Source organism: Rhea pennata, chromosome 14 (assembly GCF_028389875.1).
Source record: "Rhea pennata isolate bPtePen1 chromosome 14, bPtePen1.pri, whole genome shotgun sequence".
In the NCBI taxonomy this organism is placed as follows: Eukaryota; Metazoa; Chordata; class Aves; order Rheiformes; family Rheidae; genus Rhea; species Rhea pennata.
The window spans coordinates 11,322,507-11,345,561 of NC_084676.1; the positions used below are offsets into that span (position 1 = coordinate 11,322,507).

At 43.8% G+C, this 23,055-nt stretch overlaps 2 protein-coding genes across 9 annotated transcripts in view; one reads left to right on the top strand and one right to left on the bottom strand.

Annotated features, from left to right (window-relative positions):
• Positions 1-6,677, top strand: part of LARP1 (La ribonucleoprotein 1, translational regulator) — a 54,961-nt gene extending 48,284 nt beyond the window's left edge. For all 3 annotated transcript variants that reach the window (XM_062587016.1, XM_062587018.1, XM_062587017.1), the window contains exon 20: positions 448-6,677. In XM_062587016.1, coding sequence (XP_062443000.1) covers positions 448-669 — 222 coding nt within the window. In that variant the 3' untranslated portion in view covers positions 670-6,677. The remainder of the gene's footprint in view (positions 1-447) is intronic.
• Positions 6,678-7,937: 1,260 nt separating this feature from the next.
• On the bottom strand, positions 7,938-22,886 carry FAXDC2 (fatty acid hydroxylase domain containing 2). 6 transcript variants are annotated; one of them, XM_062587263.1, is made up of 12 exons: positions 22,751-22,886; positions 19,531-19,659; positions 16,995-17,065; positions 16,730-16,794; positions 16,117-16,164; positions 13,237-13,328; positions 13,027-13,130; positions 12,197-12,318; positions 11,664-11,869; positions 10,625-10,730; positions 9,470-9,636; positions 7,938-8,232 (listed from the first exon to the last, which is right to left on the bottom strand). In XM_062587263.1, the coding sequence occupies exons 3-12, from the start codon at positions 17,035-17,037 to the stop codon at positions 8,076-8,078; spliced, it is 1,110 nt and encodes a 369-aa protein (XP_062443247.1). In that variant the 5' UTR covers positions 17,038-17,065; positions 19,531-19,659; positions 22,751-22,886; the 3' UTR covers positions 7,938-8,075. The 6 variants fall into 6 exon arrangements, with proteins under 6 accessions (XP_062443247.1, XP_062443248.1, XP_062443251.1 ...); XM_062587264.1 differs by lacking the exon at positions 22,751-22,886 and adding an exon at positions 19,775-21,144; XM_062587267.1 differs by lacking the exon at positions 16,995-17,065.
• Positions 22,887-23,055: the final 169 nt, after the last annotated feature.

Sequence of the window (23,055 nt, forward strand, 5' to 3'; positions counted from 1 at the left end):
GAGTTTGGTGTCTAAAGCCAGAGTAGTTGCTGCAAGGGTTTGCATATTGCAAATCTGCTTCAGAACAGCTCTCTGGGGCAATGCGTGTGCATCATCCCCTAGTCAGCTAACAAGGCAGAAGAAAAGAGCTTTAAAGGCTTGAGTGGAGCCAGTATTGTGCAAAGCTCTGGCTCCCAGACTTCTGGACTATGGCCACATGTGGAGAAAGGTGGTACCTAAAGCGCAAGGGTGACAACTTGCTCTTACTGGAAGTATGTCTGTCTTTCTGTAAACAAATCGGTGATGGTAGATTTGGAGAGGAGAGCAGCTGCCCTTGTGTGTGAGAAGGTTGTAGTGTTCCCTGTAGCTCAGAGAAGCAGGCTTGGAGGCAAGGCTGTTTCCTGATCCAGGGAGAAAGGATATGCTTTTTGAGAAGTCTGTGCTGATACTGGGGTGTTCCTATTGCAGCCACCCATGGGAGAGGAAGGTGGACACAAGAGATACCCAGCGACATCAGGGGGAGATGGCAGGAAGCGCTATCCATCCCAGTCTTCCAGCAAAACGGTCAGCCAGTGCCCATCCAGCCAAGCTCACAGCTCGCCCAGCCAGCCTGCGCATGAGGATGCCAAAAACCTGAGCCAGCTAGTCCCTACCCCGGCAGCCGCAGAATCACAGACAGCGGGGAAGTAGAGGGGCTGCAGCTTCTGCTTCCTGCTGAGAGAGTGGGTTGGTGGGGGACTGGCTCGGAGAAGGGGAGACGTGAGGAGGAGGGACAGGAAAGGAATTGGAATATGGGTGCCTATGAACAGGCTGCTAGGGAGAAACTTCAACGCACATGATTATTATTATTATTTTTTTTTCTCTTGTGGCTGGAAAGCAAAGATGATCTGCATCTAAAACACCATTTTGCTATTACAACCCTGACCAGAGCCAGACCCACCATCACTGGACCCATCCTTTGCTTTTCCTTCCCACTGTTCCCCTTCTGTGCACACATTCATGTCTTAGTGTCTCTTTAAAAATGTTCTGGCTGGGTTGGAAAGGGGAGATTTTTTTATTATTATTATATATATATCAAGTTTTAAATTATTGCTAGAAGTTTGTCTGGATTTACCAAAACAAGTCTGCTCTGCGTGGCCCCAAAAGCTCCCCTCTGTGTTCACCCTTTGCATCGCTGGGCAGCCTGATCAGGAAGCTCGGAGGAGTGAGGTTCCCCGATGGGGGATCGAAGCCGCAGCGTCTCGTGACCCTGTGGAGCCTCTGATCTCCATGACCTGGCTGGTTTCTCCCATTCCACTTACGACAGTGCGTCTTTGTCACTGACTGCTGCAAAAGGAACATCACCCTGTTCGTCTTCCCTGTCCCTCCTCCCCAGCGTCTTCACCTCCAGCCTTCCCTTGGGTCTGGTTCTCCTTCTGCCCACCTCTCCCTTTCATCACGGACAATTTGGAAGTCAACCAAAGGACCTCTGCTGAGGATAGGCTTGTTCTGACTCCTTCCTGCGCATGGGGCTGGTGAGAGGCAGGCAGGCGCCTGGAATTGAGCCTGTGCGGACAGTGTGCCTGCCTCCCCAGGAACACCCGTTGCATACAAAGACAGGACTTTGTCGAAGGAGATTTTCTCTTCCTTTTCCCTTGGAAAAATGAAACAACAAAAAAAAACACACAAAACTCCTAAAAACAACAACAACAACAAAAAAACCTTTAAAAAGACACATCTCCCTTTGCTTTCTTCCTTGGAAATATTAATTGAAGAAAAAAAAGAAAAAGGAGAAAAAAAAAAGTTGCCTTATGGTGGAGCTGAAACTGGGAGGCTTACTCGGCTTCCTGGACCTTGGAGCATGCTGGGCTCTTAGCTCATCTGCCCAGAGACTCCTCACGGCACTGCTGCCGAGCTATCTTCCCCACGGCCTTTCCTCAGACCCTGGAGCTCACTCAGACACTTCCCCCTGCCATGTGGACTCCCTGCCGGCCCCAACTGCAGCAGGGGAAGGTGCTGAGAACAGTCAAACCCAAGGCTCATGAAGTAGTTGAAGCTGCTGCTTTGTGTATATGCTGTTGTAGCATCCTCCCCACGATAGCGACTGTATGTGCTTGTGGCCTCACTCGGACTTCCCCACACGCTGCACATTCTGCTGTCTCCTGCCAGTCCTAGAGCAGCCCAGGGCCAGGGCAGGAGCTCAGTCTGCACCTCCAGTGTCATCAGGAGGTGAGCAGGGAGATCCGTCACAGCAGCTGGAGGAACTATTTCTTGCTGTGAGCAAGGGAGAGGGCAAGCGTGTCCTTTGCATAACTCAATGCTGTAGCCTGACCTGTGAGTGATGCAGTGCTGAGGAACCCCCCTTCACTGCAGGTGCAGGCCTGTTAGTGGGACTTACTAGGGGTACGAGTGGGAGACCTGTCTGTCAAAGGGGGGCTTTTGTGTGGGTTTCCTTCTACATGTCTCAGCAGGTGACTGCATGGAGTCTCCTGCTTTGGGCAGCAGCCCTGTGCTTCTCCAAGGGCTGAGACTGTGCTCTGCTGCCCCTTGCTTGGCTGAGGGAAGGGGAATGATTGCAAAGCTGCTGTGGCATTTACTCGGCTCTTCTGAGCAGCACCAGGTGAGCTTTGGCAGGCAAATCCTCCCCAAGTTTGTGAGCTACATTGCCTTGAAGCAGGTGGGGATATGTCAGAGGGGCTGAAATCTGCTCCTGGAGCCCAGATGTAGCACTGGAATATTGTGCTCCTGCTTTAAAGGTAGAAGCTTTTTTCAGCAAGAGCTGCTTGCCTTGCTGCTGCTATGCTCTGTCTCCTGGGTCAGGATATGTGCTTTGTAGCTGGCTTGATTGTGGCTCTTGGTACCTTATGCTTATGAGCTGCAGTGTGTTGAGTGGGGGGCACTATGATGGGCTACTCAAAGATGCAGGTAACTATTATCCTTGTGGCAAGATCAAAAGTTGGTAATGAGCTGCATTTTTCCAAAGTACCTGACTGATACAGAGCTGTATCTTGTAGCTGGAAAAAGGAGTCATCTCTCTGGGCCTGTCTCCAAACAGCTGTGAGGCTTGTTGGCAAGAGCAACTAGGAGTTGAGAGCAGAAAAAAGGATAGTGAGCTTGGGCAAGTTAGCCAGAGTGGCCAGCAGGGAATTGGAGATTAGAAGTGGCTGTGGATGCTACTGGACCCTGCCTGGCTAAAGTTACCATCTTCCCTAACTGATGCTGCATCGAACATGCTGCTTCGATAGGTGGGTAGAGGGAGGGAAAGAAGGTGGGCTGGTCCGTGTGGAGCAGCTTCGTGAACTGCTGCTAGTAATTGAAAGCACAGCTAGGGTTTGAGTGAGGCTGGGTCGCTACTTTACCATTTCCTCATATTGTGATCCTGGTCTGGTCTGTCTATGATTACCACGTCAATCCTGCAGCTTGGTACCGCTTGGAGGCACGATTTCAGCGCACAAACATGTCTAAATCCGTGGCTTACTCTGATACAGCAGCAGTGGTCTGGGATCCCGAAGTGGTACCCAGGCTAGATTGTCAGGCAAAGTTTGTACAGCGGTGTGGCCTTGACTGTTCATTACCTCTGAATTTCCCTTCTCTTGTGGGCTGGAGTCAGACATCTAATGTTATGAATGTGGCAGGGTTTGACCCTAATTTGGGAGGGAGGGAGTCCTGAGGCTATAGACTGAGGATTGAGCAAGGACACTAGCAACTTACTGTTGTCAAGTGCAGGTGGGTTTTACTTGATGCCCCAGGTGGTCCTTGCTGCTGTGTTCTCTGTATTCTTCTCATTGGTGCATGTTCTCTTTTGAAGGCAATTGTCTGCATTTCATTTTCACAACAAAATAGGAAATTAGGAAAAATAAGCTTTTGCTGTGGCGTTGTTGCTCGTGGAGCAGACTACAGAATTGCTCTGGTAGTGGAAAAGGTTAAGAAACATCCCACAGAATTCTTCAAAATCTGAATTGATCTTAAATTATTTTAATTTCCCAGGCTGAGATCCTAGTCTTGGCCCAGAACAGTTTCCCCCCTCTGCTGAGTCAGTGGTTTGTCGCATCGGTGTGGCTGAGGCCCCGTTTGAAACAACGTCAGTTTTACAAGAGAGGTTTGGTCAGAAGGGCAGTCCTGGCTGTCATACTGCAGTCTGGGTTTGCATGCTGCTGGTCTTTGTTAGAGATGACAGTAGATTGTGTTAACTGTGTTCCTTGTTTTAATTTCTGTGTTAGACAGCAGTGTGTCCAGGGAATGCAGGAAAAATGGAAATAAGCAGCTGTTACTTGCTCCTGTGTGTCTTCCTGTAGACTGAACCAACACAGGGGAATACGTCTCTGTTTGCTGTCACTAGAGTGGGGGAATCAAAAGCTTGCTGTTCGCAGCCCCAAGTGTAGAGGCTGTTCAGGGGGAGAGCACTCTGTAGACTTCTGATTAGAAGCAAGTCTCCTGCACCCGTGTTGTGTGGCAGCATTTTGCAAGGCTGGGGATGCAGAGTGCTTGGTGTGCCAAGCTGAGGAGGGGCCAGCTGCTCTGAGGTTGACCCTAAACAAGGTTTTCCTGTGTCTTACGGTGTGCACAGGGGACAGATCTTTAAATGCGCTTTCCTTTTGGCTGCAAGAAGCCTGCTACTGCTGTGTAGACTTTGTACAGAAGGCATCGCACACAGTTTACTCCACCTCTGAGGGAAGAAGACAGCTGTCCAGAGAGGGGTTTTGCTTCTGAGGAAGCTTGGATCCCTCTTGCCCTCCTGCTGAGGAAGGAGTTTGGCCTGACTTTCAGCTTGGATGCTTCGTTGTGATCGTATTTCGTGCTTTTTGGTCTGAGTGGTCTGGCACATGCATTTCTGTTGCTGCAGTGCCACTCACTGATGTGTTCTGCAGCTCACGGTCACTGCGCCTGGTTGGCATCAGGCCGTTGGCCAGCAGCTGCTTTCAGAGGGATGCTGAGGCTCTTGGGCAGCTGGTAACACACAGCCTCTGGGCAGAGCTGGGGGAGGTTTCTCCATCTCATCCCCCTGCCCTGGGAGGGCCTGCCACAGGCAGCCTCCCCTTTCTAGGGTCCCTTGAAGGTGCGGGTGGCTGTGACAAGTGCAGCGCTCTGTGGTGTGGGCTCAGTAGCGGAGGTGGAAGGTGTGTGTGCACACATTTCGGAGGAGGCAGTATTGCTTTGCCATGTTCATTGAAAAGAAACAATAAAACCTTAAAACAAAACAAACAAACAAAAAACCCCCTGCTGCTCCATCTGCCCATCTGTTCCTCTTCGTGCTGCTTCCCTTCAAGCTCCCCGTTAGTGACCTTTCACCGTAACCCTTGGGTTCCCTTGAGGTTCTGCAACTGCTGGGTTTGATTCTGACTGGTCAACTGTACTGTAACAAAATGATGCGTTAACCTCGGTATCCTGCCACGTTTCCTTACATATTGAGCATGGCAGTGCAGAGGAGGGGGCCTTTTAGCTGTTAATGCCTTTCCAGTTATTTTATCAAAAACAAAACAAAACAAAACAAAAAACCCTGTAAATGTAGCAGGCTGTTTGGAATGTTTGTTTTCTCCTGTGTCTCTTCTCTGAGACTGGTTATGTCACTTTGTCACTGTTTTGAAGTGGATGCGAGGCTCTTGAGAGGGTGGCTACGCTTGATGTTAAATGCCTCACTGACTTTTTGAAGTTTCCAATACATGTAAAAGATGACTGACTGTTTAAAAAGAAAATACTCATCTCAGTGGCGTGAAATAGGTGGATGGAGGGCAGTGTTTCAACAAGTAGTTTACAGTTTCACTTTCTGCAGACACTTGAACATAGGACCGTGTATCTGTGACAAGCACATCGCGTTGGTAGGAAGCTCCAGAAAAGTTTGAAACGGCCTGGGCGTCAACTGACCTGTTTTCAGTTTGTGTAACGTCAGTGTGTCGAAGCGTGCTTTGGGTTAACTCGAGATTCCCCTCTCTGTCCCTCTGTGGCTCATTCCCGCTTCGCTATGTCCACAGTGCAAGTCTCGCCCGTAGGTTGGCCCGTGCCAGCAGCGTGCTCGGCAGCGCTCTGTCCTTCGAGCCTGGCTGATGGTGTGCCGGCAGGGCACGGCAGCCAGCCCGCGCCCCCTCTGCTGCCCCCAGCCTTCCCTAGTCCCCTCGGGGTTGGGAATCTTGGAGCTGTTACTCAGAAACGGGCACAGAGCCTTACCTAGGTGAGGCTGAAGTGGGAAGCCCCTGGCCCCAAGGGTTTGCCCTAACCTGCTCAGATTGGGTGGATTAGACCTTGGCCTTTCAGTAGCTCACCTGGAACAAAAGGGGTGATGCTTTGATGTGCTGACCCTTCTCAAACTGTGTGTGTGTCCCAACCTCAGCCTTCTGTTTCCCAGAACTAGAAAGTGTGTGCAACCTTCTTCAGCTGCATTTACTGTAGAGACAAACTTAAAATGACTCATCACAGACCATTTATCACTTGGGAGGAAAATCTTGTTGATACGGCCCGCTGTACCTGATCCATCTTCTGTCGATAGTACATAATCTTTGACCCATGTGCTAGGATCATCATCACATATAAAAGGAAAAGAGAAAAATGTAAAATACTTGAATGAGAGCTTGTATTATAACATTAATATTATTCAGAGTATCTGCTTTCTAGGCTGATGTGATTCATTATTCTAGTAATGCTTTAGTCCTTTGTAATTTGTGGTAATTATGCTTTTTCCTTTTTAATACAAAAAAATGTATAAAAATAAAAACTTCAAAAGACAATGCAGTTTGGGTTTTCTGTTCCAGGATTCTGCTTGCCCATTTTAGAGCGCTGTAGGTTGTATGAACGGGTTGAGTTCCTGTGTGTATGGCTGCAGGAATTGGGGGAAGGTGGGGAAAGAGCTGGCTTCTGTGGGCAGAGTTAGGCTGACATCAGGTAAGTGCAGCGTGGGTCAGCTCTGTGCGTGTTCTCAAAAGAACTTCCTTAAGAGGGATGTGGACCAGCAATGATGAGAATTTTTTTTGGGGGGGGGGGGGAGGGGGGGGAATGAGACCCCCAGATGTTAAAAAGATCCTGGGGAAAATAGTTCCCAGCCTGTCTTGATCTGTTGCATAGGTACTCGTGGATGCACATAAAAGTATGAGTGTTTTCTGTGGCACAGTGCGATCCTTCCCTACAGGGTTTCACCAATCTCTATGTAGACAGCTCGGGAAAGCAGTGACTTTTTCTTTTTGCTATGGAAGTCCCTTTCCATAGTTTTGTTGCTTTGATTTGTGCCCCCTTCTGGTGTGTGGGAAGTGAGATGAGGCTCAGCAGTAGGAGGTAATTTACCAGGGCTTGGGTCACATAGGCTGAAGGGACCTTTCTGTGGGACCAAGTGACTTGGAGGCTTCTTAAACCCTTCATTCTTCTGTATTAATTGTTTTAACAGAAAAAGCACAAGTGCTTCCACTTGCACTTTGCCATATCCCATGCGAGAGAAACTTGCTTTACATTTGCAGAAATTAGTTTGTAGAGTTGAGGATGTGATGACCCTTAATTCAGTTCTGTACTAATGTCTTGCATGCTGAGGCTCTGCTCATGGGAAGCTAGAGCCTCTGAGGTGTGTATAGAGGAGAGTTTCTAAAGCTGTGGCTCCATTGCCTTTCCATGGGGTTCCAGGCCAAATCATCCCACATCCAAGGCATTCTGAGATAGGGTAAAGCTGAGTCTCAGAGAAATAGTACTTTTGAGTCCCTACAGTGTGTAGTTTCAGTAATTTTACTGATATTTCTGTAGCAAGCAGCTGAAAGACTAGTACTATGGCCGAAAGTATGGCCTGTGGAAAAAGTGTTACGACCATCAGAGTACAGGAACCCCCAAAACAACCATGTGGCGTAGAACACATCTGGCTTGGGTGCAGGCAGCCCGAACCAAGGATCAATGAAGGTAATTACAAAACAAACAAACAAGCAGCTAAACTTGTTTTGAAAATACCTTTCTAGGGAAGGTTTTTTTGCCCTAGTCGGGAATTCATAGTCAGCAAGTGCAGGAATTTCAAGTAGCATGTTTGAACTCAGCTTTGGGTTTTATTACTTAAGAATAATAACCTGTTTCCCAATTAAAATACTATTTGGCATAAATAATTGTCTCTGGTCTTCTGGTCCCCGGGCTGTGCAAGAACTGCAAGCTGGTAGGTCTCATTCTGCTTTCTTGGGAGAATCAGGGATGCTTTCTGAGAGCGGTGTAAGGCTGAGGAGGACTTTGTGTCTCTTGAAGGCTTTTGTTTGTCTAAACAGGGTGTCTGTTCCATGCAAATAATCCAGCAGTCCCAGGACTCCGTAGCACTGGTTGAACCTGCCAACAAAACAGGGTAGTTATCGCTGGATGTTACTGAACTTACCACACCCTTCCTATTTCTATCTCCTTAGATGAGCCTCCTTGGATGAGTCATTTCTGATACTGTACCAGTCTCCCTCAAAGCCTTATCTTTCACACTTGCTGAAGCCTGGGTGAAACTTCTCCTGGAACTTTCCTGCTCGCTCATCTTTACCCAGAAATGCTCCTGCTGAACAAGGTGTGTCTGGGGTTGTTCAGTGCTGCAGGAGCAGCAGGGCAGTAAGCTAGAAGGCTGCATTGCCCACGTCTGTGTACTCTGAGGCCAGGCTGCCTAAAGACAGCTGCTGCACTTCCAGCACTGTGGAAGTGAGCAGCTGGCACAGCCATTCCGCCCACAGAGCCTGAGGTCTGCAGTGATCGATGTCCTGATGTAAGCTGAGCTGAGGAAATGATTGATAACAAGAGCTGGCTCCATGATCTGGGTGTTGACCTGCGCTTAGGCCACAGCAGAACTGCCGTATTTCCTGTTCCTACAGGAGAGGCAAATCATGTTAAAGGGAATATTTGTATGAACTTAATGTGCACCTGGAAGTTGGGAACAATTCCTCCACTGCTTTGGTATGTATCTCTGAGCAACCTACTGAAATTATGCTCTCTCCAGTATAAAAGGTGGCTGAGAATTTTTGCCAGGAGGCGTTGACTATGAGTGCTTGGGCAAGATACCTGATCAGAATGCTGCTAATCCCAGTATTTGGGGAGAGATGGGCAGACCCTTTCTGCAAACTTTTATCAGCTATGCAATTTGCTCTTGCACGCTCTTTATTCTAGATCCTGTGCAGTTATCTTCTAAACTCCTAGAAGGAACCTTGCAAAGAACTATTTTTCACTCTGAGTTTGTCCTGGGGGAAGGCCAGGTGATACCTGCTACTTTAGATGGTATGTGCTTTCATTTCATGTAATCTTAGGAAACCCAAAAAACTCAGCCTTAACTGCTGTGTTTATGCTTTGTTGAAGCTTCCAAGTCAGCCAATGGAGAAATGTAGATCTCAGGGAGATGGCTGACAGTTGCACAGGAGATCAATTAGAATCCTCTGAAATCCAGACTTTAGCTGTCATATTAGGTGAACTGGAGGTGTTTCACTGTTTGCACATGAGTTATGCAAGAATATTTGACCTTCAAAAGGAGCTTTGCCTGTCAGCAGTGAGAGTGCACAGGCAGAAGGGGAAGGGGAAACTGAGCAGTGCCCACACGTACTTGAGGTGGTGGAAGTTGTGGAATTCCGGCGACGGTAGGAGGGGCAGGTGGTAGCCACAGTGCGAAATGCTTGTTGTTAAAAGAGCCAAGGAGAACCACACTGTGACTGAAGCAATATGAGACCCCATGATCATCGGGCCAGTCATGACAGGTAATGTGTTGGAAAACTAGAAATGAGAAGCAAACTACCTCATTAATGGTACAAAACACAAACTCCTGTCCTGGGAGCCGAGGTGCTTCCCCTGAATGACACATTGCATTAGTTCTGTGCAAGTAATGCAAAGCCAAGATCCCTTTGGAAATGCCATACTAAAATTCCAATATCATCAAAAAAATAACTTGCTCTGAGGCAACTGTATTATACTTGCTACAAAACATACCAACAGTCCAACCTCCTTACGCTTGTAGTAAAATTTAGTTGTGATCTCAAAGAAGGTGTAAGGACAGTACAGTTTTAATAACTGCCCCTGCAGTCAGAGGTCTGAATTTCACCTTTGCTTTAGAAGAATGCTGAAGTGATGATTCCAACTGCACCACTTCATTGTGTACTACCAGTAGTACAAATGGCCGCCATCGCCCAGACCAAGCTTACTGCACCGGCTTGGCTCAGCTGCACTCCTGAATCTAAAAAGTAAGTTTTCTGCCCAAAGACTGACAATTCTGCAGACTGTAGTAGCTACGGTTTGTGGAGCTGGTGCTGCAACCCAGGACTTCTAACGGTAGGATGTGTTTTCACACAAAATTTTGGCTGATGCAGAAGTGGGAAATAGCAAAGTCTTACAAACACAGATCCAAGCCACCAATGACAGAAGGCTGAGTCCATGCAGGAACCCAGACTGTGTAAATGCTGTATCTCATTCTAAAGAAAATCTGTGCTCCCATGTCTTGCTGTGCTCAAGGAAGCACCATTCAATTATTTCCCTCTTATTTTCCGTATTTGGAGGCCTTTGGATCTGCGCTCCTAAAGCTAGTGGAGTCCACTATAAACACTGTAACACTTCTAAGCTGCATTTCCAAGAAGCCTTTAGCTTTCTCTCCCGAAGAAGCAAGCTTCTGAATGCACACTTGCTTTGCTTCTTTTACCACTCTTTCTCATCCCCTGGAAATTGCACTCCATGCAGGAATTCAAGAGCGATCATAGGAGAATCTACTTACTATGTGTTCTACCAGGTGAGCATACATAGAGACTACACCAATGGGGGCTGTCCATTCATGGTGCTTCTTGTGAATGTGCTTATAGAGGAATGGGAGATGAACAAGCCTAAGTAAAGAAAACAGAAATGTTGGTTTTGAGCCCCATAAGAAAGGAACAGAGTAACATAACACTGAATTTCTGCTAGGGATTTGCTCACACCTTTTTTTTAATTTAGAGATTTCAGAGCAGCTGGGAATAAGAGTGTAGGACTCCTGGCCTTCCTGTCTCTGGCACTGAGCCCTCACCCAATGGATGGGTCTACTGGCTACTGTTAAGTACAGGAAGTTCAGACACATCCCATAACTTAAAAGTCCCTGAAGCACTGATTTACTTGAACCTGGGAGTACCTTTCAGAAGACTCACTTTTCCACCATGTTAGATTTTTTCCTACTGAGAACTGTTAGAGACAGGATTTTAGGTTACATGAGCCCTTAGTAAGAAATGGCCTTTTTAGGTGCTCCACATGCATCTGTCCAAAAGGGAAATCTATGTATTTCTAGGAATGCTATGTTTGCTGCCACACAGTCTTGAAGGTTTTTTAGTTTCCTGCTTTAATTTTTCCTCTAATATTGGTGCTAGTGCTCAGAAGGCCTATGGGGTCAACATCTAAGCCCTGTTTGGTAGGTGCTGTACAAAAGAGTGGGAGATCAGTCACTAATCTCTTGAGCATTTTTTCTTTCAGAGTAGTTAGTCTTGTTCTTCTCTTATTTAAGGAGTCAGGATACAGCTTTTGTATAAAGCCAGCTGTTTTGTTTTTTCCTTAGCCTCCAAGCTGTTCCATATCTGTAACTGCACCTAAAACACTTCTATTTGTTATAGTTACATGTGGTATTCCAGCACCAAAAACTCATATAGTAAAGGTGGCTAGCAGTACCTGTAAGTCTTCCCACTGAATATAAGATTGAGGGTAGAGTGAGGACAGGTCTATTGCTGTCATAAAAGAGAGGTATAGTTCTTAAGGCATGGGGACAGAGTGTCCCGTTCCTATATTCAGCTCACCTGTGTGAATAATAGAAGAGAATTTCCTCTATTAATGTGAAGATGCTCAACTCTACAAAGAACCAGTGGAAGGTGGGTAGTTCCTTGCTGAAGGTGTTGCCCCTCCATTTCATGATGTAGAACATGGGTAAAAGCATTGGGAGGGTGACAAAGAACTGATTAAACAGCACTGTGTATATCACTTGTTTCAATTTCTTTGTATCCACCTACAAAAGAGAATTCAGGACTTCAGCCTACATCAGATGCAACATGGCTTTGAATTGGGAAGATAAAGAGCTTTAAGAAGTATTTTTTTTTTCATGTTAGTTCATGCATCAACTTTTTAATAAGCTGTCAGATAATCCAGATCTGGTCAGTAGCATAACTACGAGATCTACCTTCCTCTCTGCAACTGATGTACAAGGCTCAGCTTGATTCTTCCTGTATCCTATTGCCTTACAAGAGAACAGCTTAACTGGTTCTCCTCTCTTCTCCAAGCCTGAGACTGCCCAAAGGGTTTAGCTAGCAGAAGAAGCACAGTGAGAAAAACTTACAGGATCATTCTTGCCTAGCTGAATGCGATATCGAGTAATGAAAGTTGGTTTTCCTGTTACATCAGCCACTATAAGGATTCCATTGAAGCTCCAGAAAACAAGGCTGGGAATCAGTGCAGCCCCTGTAACAGGAGGAAAAGGTAGAGACATATGAATAAATAAGAGACATAGGTAATTTAGAAACAAAATACAGCGGACTAATATCCAGAAGGCCCTGGCAAGGGCCTGGCTGTGTGAGGTAAGCATTCTCTGCCCTGAGGTGCTTTAAAATGGATTACAGGTAGGTTCTGACACTATGGTAAGACCCAGGAGATAGTAAGGAAGTTAGAGCATGCAGGTGTCCCCTAGGCTGAAACTTGCAACAATTGAGGGTAAGAAAAGGCTCTTCTGGGAGGTTGTGGGGTTCTTTGTCAGGGGTGTTTTTTAAATACAAGTTGGACATGGTTGAGTTGATCCTTGCACCTTGCTACATCCCTGCCAGGTCTGTTTACCAACTGTTACAGACAAAAGAGTTAAATAGATGCTACAGCAGGAATAAAATTCACTGATTGGCTTTAGTTTTCAGTAATTAGTTTTACTGAGTTGTTTAGTTCTCACAGCAGCAAAGAATGTGCCTTCACAGAAAAGACATTTCTGTGCTTTCAACAGCAGCAAAAAAAATCATTTTTTAAATCTGTATAAGGTATCTAATGATGAGCTAGTCCAAACAGCTTTGAGACCTATCTGTGCTTTTTCAGTGGGGGATTAGTGAGTATGGGAAGGTATGTCCATGTCCCTCTTCTAGAAGCAACTGCTGGATACAGTGGAAGGCTGTTAATCTGAGAACTCACCAAAGAGGAAGATTGCCCACTCCCTTCCCTCAAAAAAGTAGTAGAGCTTTAGCCATTTTGCTTGCCAGAAATAGCCTGAAGTCTCCCAGATCTTTTGTATATACCTGTGAGAATAAGTGTTCTTAGTCACCCATCTTTTAATCAACCAATTCTCCCATCTCTGTCCAAAAAAATGTTTCTCCTCAAAGCCTTTTGTTTGAACAATCTTACCAAGAAACAGAGTTCATTAAGGCAGTGAATATGAGCAGGCCCATAACCAGGACAAAGGCACTGATCTTCATCGCATCCCAGACCTTCCCCTCCTGTGAGCAAGCAACAACAGTAAGCATGTGCTGCTGTCTGACATAACCTTTCTTTTTTATTTGAAAAAGAGGAGATAAAGCGGACCATTGTAGGATGACCTTTGTTTCAAAACTGCTCTAAAGAACACAGCAACAAAGTTGTTGTAGGACATTGCGTGTTGGTAGCAGAATGCATGCCCACATCCATCTGCCATGCTTACACAGACCTGAAGTGTTACTGACAGGAAATTTTCTTTGCGATAACCAGAAGGAGAGAAAGGACCACTGACTCTTTCCCTCCCTGTTTTTATTGGGCATATTTCTCAGTATCTAGAGGACTATCTGGGGCTTCTGGATAACTCAGAACAGTAGGAATAGAAGATCTGAGAGTAAGGAATGATACCTCTATCACCTCTCTCTCTGCCACTATATTTTCCCTCCCACTGTGTAATATTTTTTCTCCTTGCAGTAACGAACAACTTTTTTTGCCTGAATGAGCTGATTAACAGCTCCAGTTAATTCAGAATTGCTTCTTTAAACATCATTCTTAGCTTTGAAGATTGATTCTGAACACAGACTCATGTACCCAGAAGCGTGCCTTTTGTTCTCAACAATAACAAAGGTCTAATATGAGAAATTACCTCTCCCTATATAATTTACTTTGCTGTGCTTTTAACCCATCACAGGTACAACACAATTCTTGTATTAAGAGCACAGCTTGGCTAGTAGGTATCATGTGCCATCTGTACAGAGCAGCTACACATTCACAAGGAGCTAAAATACTGACTTTTGAAAAGTAAGAAGTACGTTGCATTCCTGGATTCAGTTGTGGAAATGTTATCTACTAAATACTCCTGTATACAGCACAAAGGCATCTGCAATGTTTGCATGACTCTCTTATCACAGTAAGGATTTTAACTATACAGAGCAATCAAAAATATTCAAAAAGCTTCATTCATTATATTTTGAGTATTCAAAAACTCAAAATAAGCTATTCAGCAAAGACATGGCAAATGTGTAATTAACTATCTGTCTTTTAAAGTAGCTCAAGTTGGAATTGGTTCCAGAATCCAGAAACCTTACGTTGGGTTTTCTTGAGTGAATATCCATAATGTTTATCCTCAGAGTAAAGGATGAAAAAAGAAATCAATGCAATTCTAAAATAATATAGTGCAATAAGCAGCTAGTGTTTTGTTTGCAACTCTGTCCTTCCTGTTTAACTGTGTTGTTGTGCTGCAAAAACAGACTAGAGTAAAAATAACATGATTCATAGTTGCCGTCCTGTTTGTCTCCTGTCAGAGAGGCCAAATGAGAGACAGCTCACTAATAAATATTGAGTGTAGGTGTGTTTATAGTAATACAATACAGAGAAACCCTCTCTATACAGCTTTCAGTGTTAAGAATTCTTTAAAATTCTGTAAAACAGCTACAGAATATTTACCATCACTGCCCAGAACCTTTATGCAATATTTATCTGTCCTGGCATAAAACTTTGCTGATAATCACAGAAACTTTCATCATTAAAACAAACATTTCTCACTGTCATCTGGGTTTTTATCAAATTAGGAACTGAGGAGGAAGTAATTTAAAGGACTCTTGCCCTACAACCTTAGGTTTATGAACCCTATAGGCTTATGTTAAAAGCAATATAATCAGCTGTCACCATTATCACTGAGCGTACTGAACTAGAAATGCCAGGCTGGTGGGAGAGCTATCTATTCCAGCTTCAGATAGCGCTGCTGGATTTTGGGCTGGAGATTTGCTCTCTTAGCATTTTCATACTGCCAGTTGCATCCATGTGACAGCTCATGCATGCTGACATAATGTAAGAATTCTTTAATCTTTAGACCGTGTTGTATTATCTAGGTATGCTTTAGTAAAAAAGTTACGAAAGCTATGCGAGGCTTAGAGCACTTTAACAAAACAGTGTCCTGTAAATCTTTTTCTTGAGATGAAGAAAGAACATATCAAAGAAAAGCTCTAATGTCTTCCAGAGTCAGAATTTTTAGCTAAACCAAGCAATATTTCAGATGCTTTAGCATCTTCCAGCTGAAGATCTCAAAGAGTTTCAAAAACTCATAACTCCTAATGCACATCTGAGACTATGTATGTCTTGCTTTGAGATAGGGAAGAGCTGCTAAAGCTTATTGCTTAAGCTATTTAAAAATTCTAGCCCTTTGGCTAGAAACTGTCTTGATTCAGACTCTGTTTTTAGTGCATGTGAGGAAGTGATTATGTGAATGAACTCCACTCAATATAGTTACATGAGAAGCAGATTTTACATAAAAAAAATCCTGTTAATCAAGTCCAATTCCCCACTAAAATCCTGGTTCTCTTTATGCTACAGCTCCAGCAGAGTGGTTCCCAAATTCTGATCCACAGATCATCTGAGATCTTATCTTTAGAGAGCCTGTATGAGCTGGCAAACTCCTGAAGTACAGAATAGCATTGCTGCCAGCAAATAAAGAGGCTAGGGCATACCAGCTAAGAAACAAATTGTTTAGTGTGACTACTTTGAGGACTGGGCCACAATAAACTAAGATAGACGGCCCAGCTTCTGGCTACACTGGAGTGCTGTGGTCTTTTGCTATGCCGGCAAAGATAACAGGCTCTTCACAACTTGATGCTGTAGCTGCAATCCACTAAAAGGGGAAATAAATGCTGGGCAAATGTTGCTGTAGTGATGAGCTGCTAGTTGTGCTAAGAGTAGAGAAATGTTTACCACTTCTCTTAGAAGCTGATTCAATACATTTGGTCTTCAAAGCATCTGCATAACACTTCCTTTAAAACTTGATCTTTGAGTCTTTACCTGCTTCCGCTGCTCAGCCACAGAGGAATATCCAGAGACTCTCTTCATCTGAAACGAAAGTGATCTAAGTCAACACCGAATGGCTGGAGGATGAAAAAACACACTGCTGACAACAGCAAATCCTCGCAGCTTCAGTTCAGTTGCAAAACTCTAAAATCTTCGCTCTCTCTGTCCTGTTCTGCTCCCTTTGTTTTGTTCCCATATTCCTGAAGTGTGTTAGAAGTGTCCCAGAAGGCAAACAGAGATGCAAGGGTAACAAAAAGAATGGGAGAACAGCAAAAAACAAAGTTTCTGACTGTTGCTCCGGTGTGTTGTAACACAGCTTCCTCCCTTGATCTGTTGTGCCCAGCAAATGATGATACAGGATATGCACTATTCCATAATGAAGATATGCTATTAAATTAACACTAATGAAAAAAAAATCCTACTGTAACAACATGAATCTGTGCCATGAAGAATTAACACAGTAGAGCGCCGCACGCCCTTCATTCGCATGGCCAAAGAATTGTGTGTTAGAGCTTGAGAATATGATAAGGGAGATAATTATCTTTTTTTCAAATCCAGCTATGGTTAGCAATAACTGAAACTCTTCAGGAAGATGATGTTGTATTACCTTTATGATTCTAGCAAGCCTCTTGGGAATACTGCTTTTACAGCATTTCAGAAAGGAGGAATACACTGCCAAAAGAGTCATTGTATTAGACAGGAGATGACATCTTACTTTTGAACTTATAACCTTCTGGATACATTCTTACAAATGCAGTGCCCTTTATTTGCAAGTGTTTCCAGCTCTATTTTCCTACAGTATGTTAGTATGCAGGTCAAAGCGCATGACAAAAAAAATCAGGCACTTCTTTCTTACTTGAGTTTCTGCTTACTTGTAGAATGAAAGGGATGAGGCAAGTTCACTGAACTAGTCATTTCAATGGAAAATTGATAGTGAATGATTCTGGGAAGAAAAAAAGGAATTAAGCAGAAAGTGACTTGACACTAGTAACCGTGAGCCCTAACTCACAAATTCCTATTTCGACGCTAGGGTTGTATATGCTTCTATGGGAAATGCTAGCTTTTTGTAGCAGCCTTAAAAAAATAAACAAGTTAACTTTGTGCCAAAATGAGTAGTGTGAGAACTGCTCTAAGGTGCTATTGCTTAAAGTAGGATGCTTTAAGGAAGTCACAGTCTTCCAGGACTTCTTTCCCTACATCTAGAGCTCCTTGCTATTAGACTTGATGAGCTACTACAGCTAATCTACAAGATTGTCCATATGTTTTTTTTCCTAATATATCAAGTTTGCCAATCATAACCTTATTGAAAAAAACATAATTGGACTCTAACATATCTGATGAAGAATACCCATGAGTAACAAACAGAAATAACCTGCTAGTCTGAATAGAACAGTGTAAATAACTTGCCATAGGATAAACTGATATTATCTTCTTTTACAAAAGACCTGATCATGATGGTGTATTTTACGTTGTGCAACATACAGTATATTCACAACATGCCACACAGGTCCCCTCAGTGCAGGTGTGCCTACTGCCTCTAAGAAATCACTGCTAATAGTTGAAATAATCTGTCCTTTTTTAGGCTTTGCTCCATTCCAGCCTCTATTCTAAGTTTCCTTGTACAAGTCAGATCCTTTGAAAAATGCTCTACTTCATTACACAAAAACACAACATAACCACAGCTGGGAGGGCCTTCCAGAAGTCCACCCCCCTCCTCAGGATAGGGCCATATTTAATGTTAGATCAGGTTGCTCAGAGTTTTGAACAGCCAAGTTTTGAGCAGCTCCACAGAGGGAGATTGCACAGCTTCTCTGGGAAACCTGTTCCAGTGTTTGACCACCTTCACTGTCAATTTTTTTTCCTAGTATCTAGTCAGAACTTTCCTTGTTATAACTTGCACCCTTTGCTCTTTTTCTGTGCACCTCCCTGTCTTTTCTACAACCACCGACTATATATAGTTGAAGACAGCAATATGAAATTAGTCTAATGCAACAATAGATTAAAAAGCATTGTCTATAGTTTTCTGTAAAGAGATTGATTCTTCTGTCTTCAGATGATCTTGTAACAGACAACACTGGATCTTAGAGAAATGATATAAAAGGGTTACTTGATTACTATTTGTAGCTTGTTGAAAGGTGATGCTCCAAAAAGACTCTATACAGCAGTGCTGAGTCAAATTCTGCTAAATCTTAAGCATGCAAAAGGCTAGATAGCAAAGCAGAGTGAAGCATGTGGCTCTGCTTCAAGTTCTTCCAGTTTGAAATAGTGCTGCCATGTCTGCTTTTCCTCTCTCCCCCCAAAATCTCAGTATGCTACATTTATTAAGTCATATGTACAAAATAAGATCTAACATTACTTGCATTAAAGCTAGATAAATTTTGCTGGATCATGTTTTTCCCCATCATCACATTACCTACTCTTTTTGTTGGATAACATTGTCTCTTCTGACTCAGAATGTACCAAATATATTAGCAGAAGTATTCATGTAACCATAGCCATTTTGGCAAAACCAAGAATCCATCCAGCTCCTTGGCACTGAACTCATGCTAGCATGTCAGACAGCCCAGAATCAACCAGCGAAGACCTTAGTTGGATGCAGCCATTTCAAAATGTTACATAGAACTGACGCTGTTTAAAAGAGTTCCCTTTAGGTTATTTCAAACTAGTTAATATAAAATTTGATTTGAACCAAATTCTCAATCATAAAGTAAAAATAATTATTTTGCCAATCACACTCTCAATGTGAAAGGGAAAACATATACTAGTCAGTAAAGAATAGTAATACAAAATATAATTCTTATTCCCAAGTACTACTTCACTTCTCCAACAACTGATCATTAAGTAAGAAATCTGTTTTCACTGAATTTATCATTTCAGTTATTAGAAACAGTTAGTCTGTCTATGTCAGGTTTTAAAATGCTTGACATAATCTGAAAAATAAACTTTTAGAAAGCTTTTTTCTTTTCTTTTTTTTTTTAAAGGAACTGCCATATTTTTTACATTTATTTTTAACTTTGTATTATTGTTTCTATCCCACATCTGTTGCCCCCCTATATTTCCTCTTGCCAAGACAGGCCCAAGCTCTGGCTGCACAGCTGCCCACTTCTCCTTATACTAACACAGGATACATGTTTTGTTCTGACACCAACCAAATAGTCATGCTATTGGCAGGTGCAGAAGCTGAACAACAGGATATGTCTGTGGTGATGGACTGACTGCCTAGCAGTTGCTTGGTATGCCTTTTTCCCTCCTACTTAAGTCTTCTATTTTAGAACTTACTTACTTCACTGGAATCAACCCTTACAGTGCACAGGCAGTGGAAAACAACCTTGCCAGAAGGAAAAAAAAAGTCACAACTATTTGCAAAAATATAGAACTCACAGAAATGAAAACTTAAGGCCCACTTACCTGGTTACTCCAAAAGCTGCATATTAGCCACACTGTATGGACAGACACGGGATTATACTTTGTGTTTGGTGGGTCTCCTCTGTGCCAAGCACTGCATGGATCTGAAAGCAGCCAGAGGTCCTAGAAAAGCTTATAATCATATTTTAAATAGATATTTGACATTGTCTTTAAATTATTTCCTTGAAGTTTCTATCATATATTTTCAAGCTACTATGCCTCTGAACTCTGCCCATTCTTTGCTCACCTCCTGCTGGTTGTAGCCCAGGAGAGTTCCTTTGTGTCTGTTCAGAGCCCAGAGTTTAACTCCTCACTTTTCACTACCTCTGCGGAAACTTTATGAGAGCTTAGGCAAAGGTGACAGAGGCGTGTTTTCATGCAAGAGCCAGCTGTCCCCTCCCAGATAAGTCATGCAAAGCCAGTGCTATTTCACTGCTAATACCAGCAGTATTCCCTTTGTATATGCACAGGCTGTTGCTCATTTTTAAATATTTGGAATATATCTCTGCAGATGAGAGTTTTTCATCAAGAGTTAATAGTTTTATCTGAGAATAAAAAAGCCAGCTACATCTTGAAAATGAGTATTTTTTATAATTCACTAACTCGTGTTTTGAGCACAAAATAGATAGCGTCAGTGCAATTCAGTAAGTCAAAGGCATATTCGTTAAAAACTATAAGGGTTATTGGGGAATCTGGCAAAAAACAGCAGTCCAGTTTTCATTGCAAGTGTTGCACTGACCCTGTAGATTGCACCAACTCTGTTGCTACACTGTCTCAGACAAGTTACATGTATTGGTACTATCTATAAGGAGATGCAAATAGGTTAGAATGTGCTTAGTTGTGCTTAAATACGATGTTTACAGACCACAAAGTCTGTAATTATGGCTTTGCAGGTAGCAAGATGTAATTTGCCGTAGCATTTGTCTTTATTATGCAGATGTGCCCCCAATATGTTACCTAATGCTACCTAATATACAGGGCCCTATTGTGAACTAAGCTCTGAGAAGTTAGGGTGTTATTCACCATTACTTTTCAGAGTTATTTTTCCGCATAAGAAAAAACAAGGAATATCTCCTCTCCCTCTCAGTTAACTTTGTCTGGTACATTCACACATGAAGCAATATATACTTCTATTTTGTTAGCAACGTCACGGCTAGCAGTGGTTAGAACTGCAGAGAGATCTGCAAGCATGAATAACGACAGTGCCTTGCTGCCTGTGCCTGGTTTCTTATACCTAGCACTGTAATTATGCTGTTATCAATTAACTTTTTCTGGAAGGAGAAGATCCTCAGAAATCCCCTCCCAAGTCTGGATCTAGTCTAGGTCTAAAAGCTGCTTCTGTTTGTTGATTAGCCTGTGCCCTGCATTAGTATCATCACAAAACTCTCCAGTGTTACTGCCACCTTTTCTGAGGCTTAGCTTTGAGACATGCAAGAAGACTGATTTTCTCTCAGTAGAAAGGATTTTTTGGTCAGATACTCCATAAAATAACTTATCTTCGTTCACTCTTCACAGTTTTTGTAGTGATCACTGTCTGTTTCACTGTTTGTAAAAAAACATTTGAAGGAGAAACACTGTGAATTAGCACAAAGGATAGTATAAAACCATACTAATAATTCCTCTAACGACAAAAATGAATCCTGAAGTTAGTGCACTGCAGCTAATCATTGATTCCCTGCATACTGAGCTACATTTCTAACCATCTGTGAGGGTACACTTGTGCCATCTAATACTTCAGTGGTATGTTTTTGAAACACCTTTGGAACAACGGAAGTGTTAGGAAAATGGAAATGATGGCTTTGCCATTACAGTTAAAACATGTTTCAGTAATAGTTACATCTTCTAACTCTGAATCTGCAGATTTTAGGAGTCCCATAAATAAGCTATTATTTCTACTGGTGAAAAGGGCATTATCCAGAATATGCAGTTCGTGCTGACTAATATGAAAATGTTGAGCTAAAGCTTTTTAATCCTCCTTGTGATGTACGACGTCTACACATGGTCTGGTTTTGTAAGTGTGGTCTTAGCAGACCTGTACAGAGGGTGGGAGGACACTTCAGGAACCTGTTCTGGAGTGCTGAATCTGGAAGCATGTTTGGTAACTTCCAAATACAAGAACTATGGGATTGACTTATTCTAAGAGCAGTCTTCTTTTTGCAGTTATTTTTCCTTTGTATGTAGCTGAAATTAGCCATAATCAAAAACACAAATTCTGTTCTCTTTGAGCAAAAGGTCTGTTTCCAACTCCTACTGCTGTACTTGGAAACATCCTAGCTTTTTTTTTTCCCCTCTAACCTAGATGCAAACTGTTAAACATACAGGCACAATTTATCACAACTGATTTTTTCCTGCAACACATCTCAATTAGAGTAACAAAGCGTGCACATTTCTGTGTCCTGAGAATATTCTTCCTCCCTTTTTGGCTGGATTCAATATATCTTCAAGAGCGGGATTTATGAGCGAGAAAAGTACATATCTTACTCTGAACACTTTTGGTGAAATAAGGATGAAACTAATCCTATGTTTATGGAGTGCTGTAATCTACCCTGATGTATTTACCTGTAACAACATGTTTCCTTGCCCAAGATCCCAAATTCAAGTGACCACAGAAAGAAAGGTGATTGCTTTCTGCCAGTCTAACATGTTGTATAATACATAAATTACATGACCTAAAGACTGGAGGTCTAAGGTGAGAAGACAAAACAGTAACTATCACCTTAAAAGATAGACTTTGAATTAAAATGAAGTTCAGTAAATACTGCTTGATGTCAGTAGATGCTGACACCAGCAAGGTCACTTGATAGAGAGCAGCAGTATTCAAATAAAACTTTCCTAAGTCTCACATTTCTGCTGAGGTATGACTGTTGAACCTGGGACACCAAAATATAGCTGATATGAAAGATAGTGATTTCCCCCCCCCTTCTTTTCTAGATACTTGTATCAAAACAGCGAGCAGGCAGCCGAGGTTCCAGGGAAGGAGAGGCACTGGGGAGCCCCAGTGACGGGCAGGCAACAGCTCTGAAGCAGTACCACAACTGCGGAGTTTCAGGCTGCAGACCCGTCCAAGAAGGCTGGACGTCTGGAAGAGATGAGACACTACCCCAGCTCCGCCGCACCTAGACCAGCGCCCAGGTAAACTGCCTATCCGCTGGCGCCATCAGCCAGCAAGGCCGCAGGGCTGGCGGCTACGTTGCACAAGATGCGCTGCAGGAGGCTGCTTTACCTGACATAACCTTCTGCCGCTAACGTAACTTAAACAGCGTTTCTGTGGCAGGAGAGCCCAGCGCAACCGCCCGCAGGCGGAGCAGCGGCCTGCGCGGCCGCTCCCGCAGCGGGGGCAGAGCGGCCGCGGCGAGGAGCCGCCCTCCAGCCGCGCAGCGCCGCAGCCGCCCGCGCCGCGCCGGCCCCGGGGCAGCCGTTTCCCTCGGGGCTCTGCCCGCCGGCGGGGCCCGCGGGGCCGGGGCCGAGGTAACGGCGCGGCGGGGCCGCTCCCTCAGGGAGAGAGCGCCTGACGCCTCATTCCCCCAC

Excerpts from the sequence above, each read along its gene's own strand:
- FAXDC2 (XM_062587266.1), bottom strand. Across the intron at positions 16,165-19,530 it reads GCAGCTTTTGGAGTAACCAG|ATGAAGAGAGTCTCTGGATA; the intron begins GTAAGTGGGCCT and ends CTTTCGTTTCAG. Across the intron at positions 13,131-13,236 it reads TTAATGAACTCTGTTTCTTG|GTATATACAAAAGATCTGGG; the intron begins GTAAGATTGTTC and ends TTATTCTCACAG.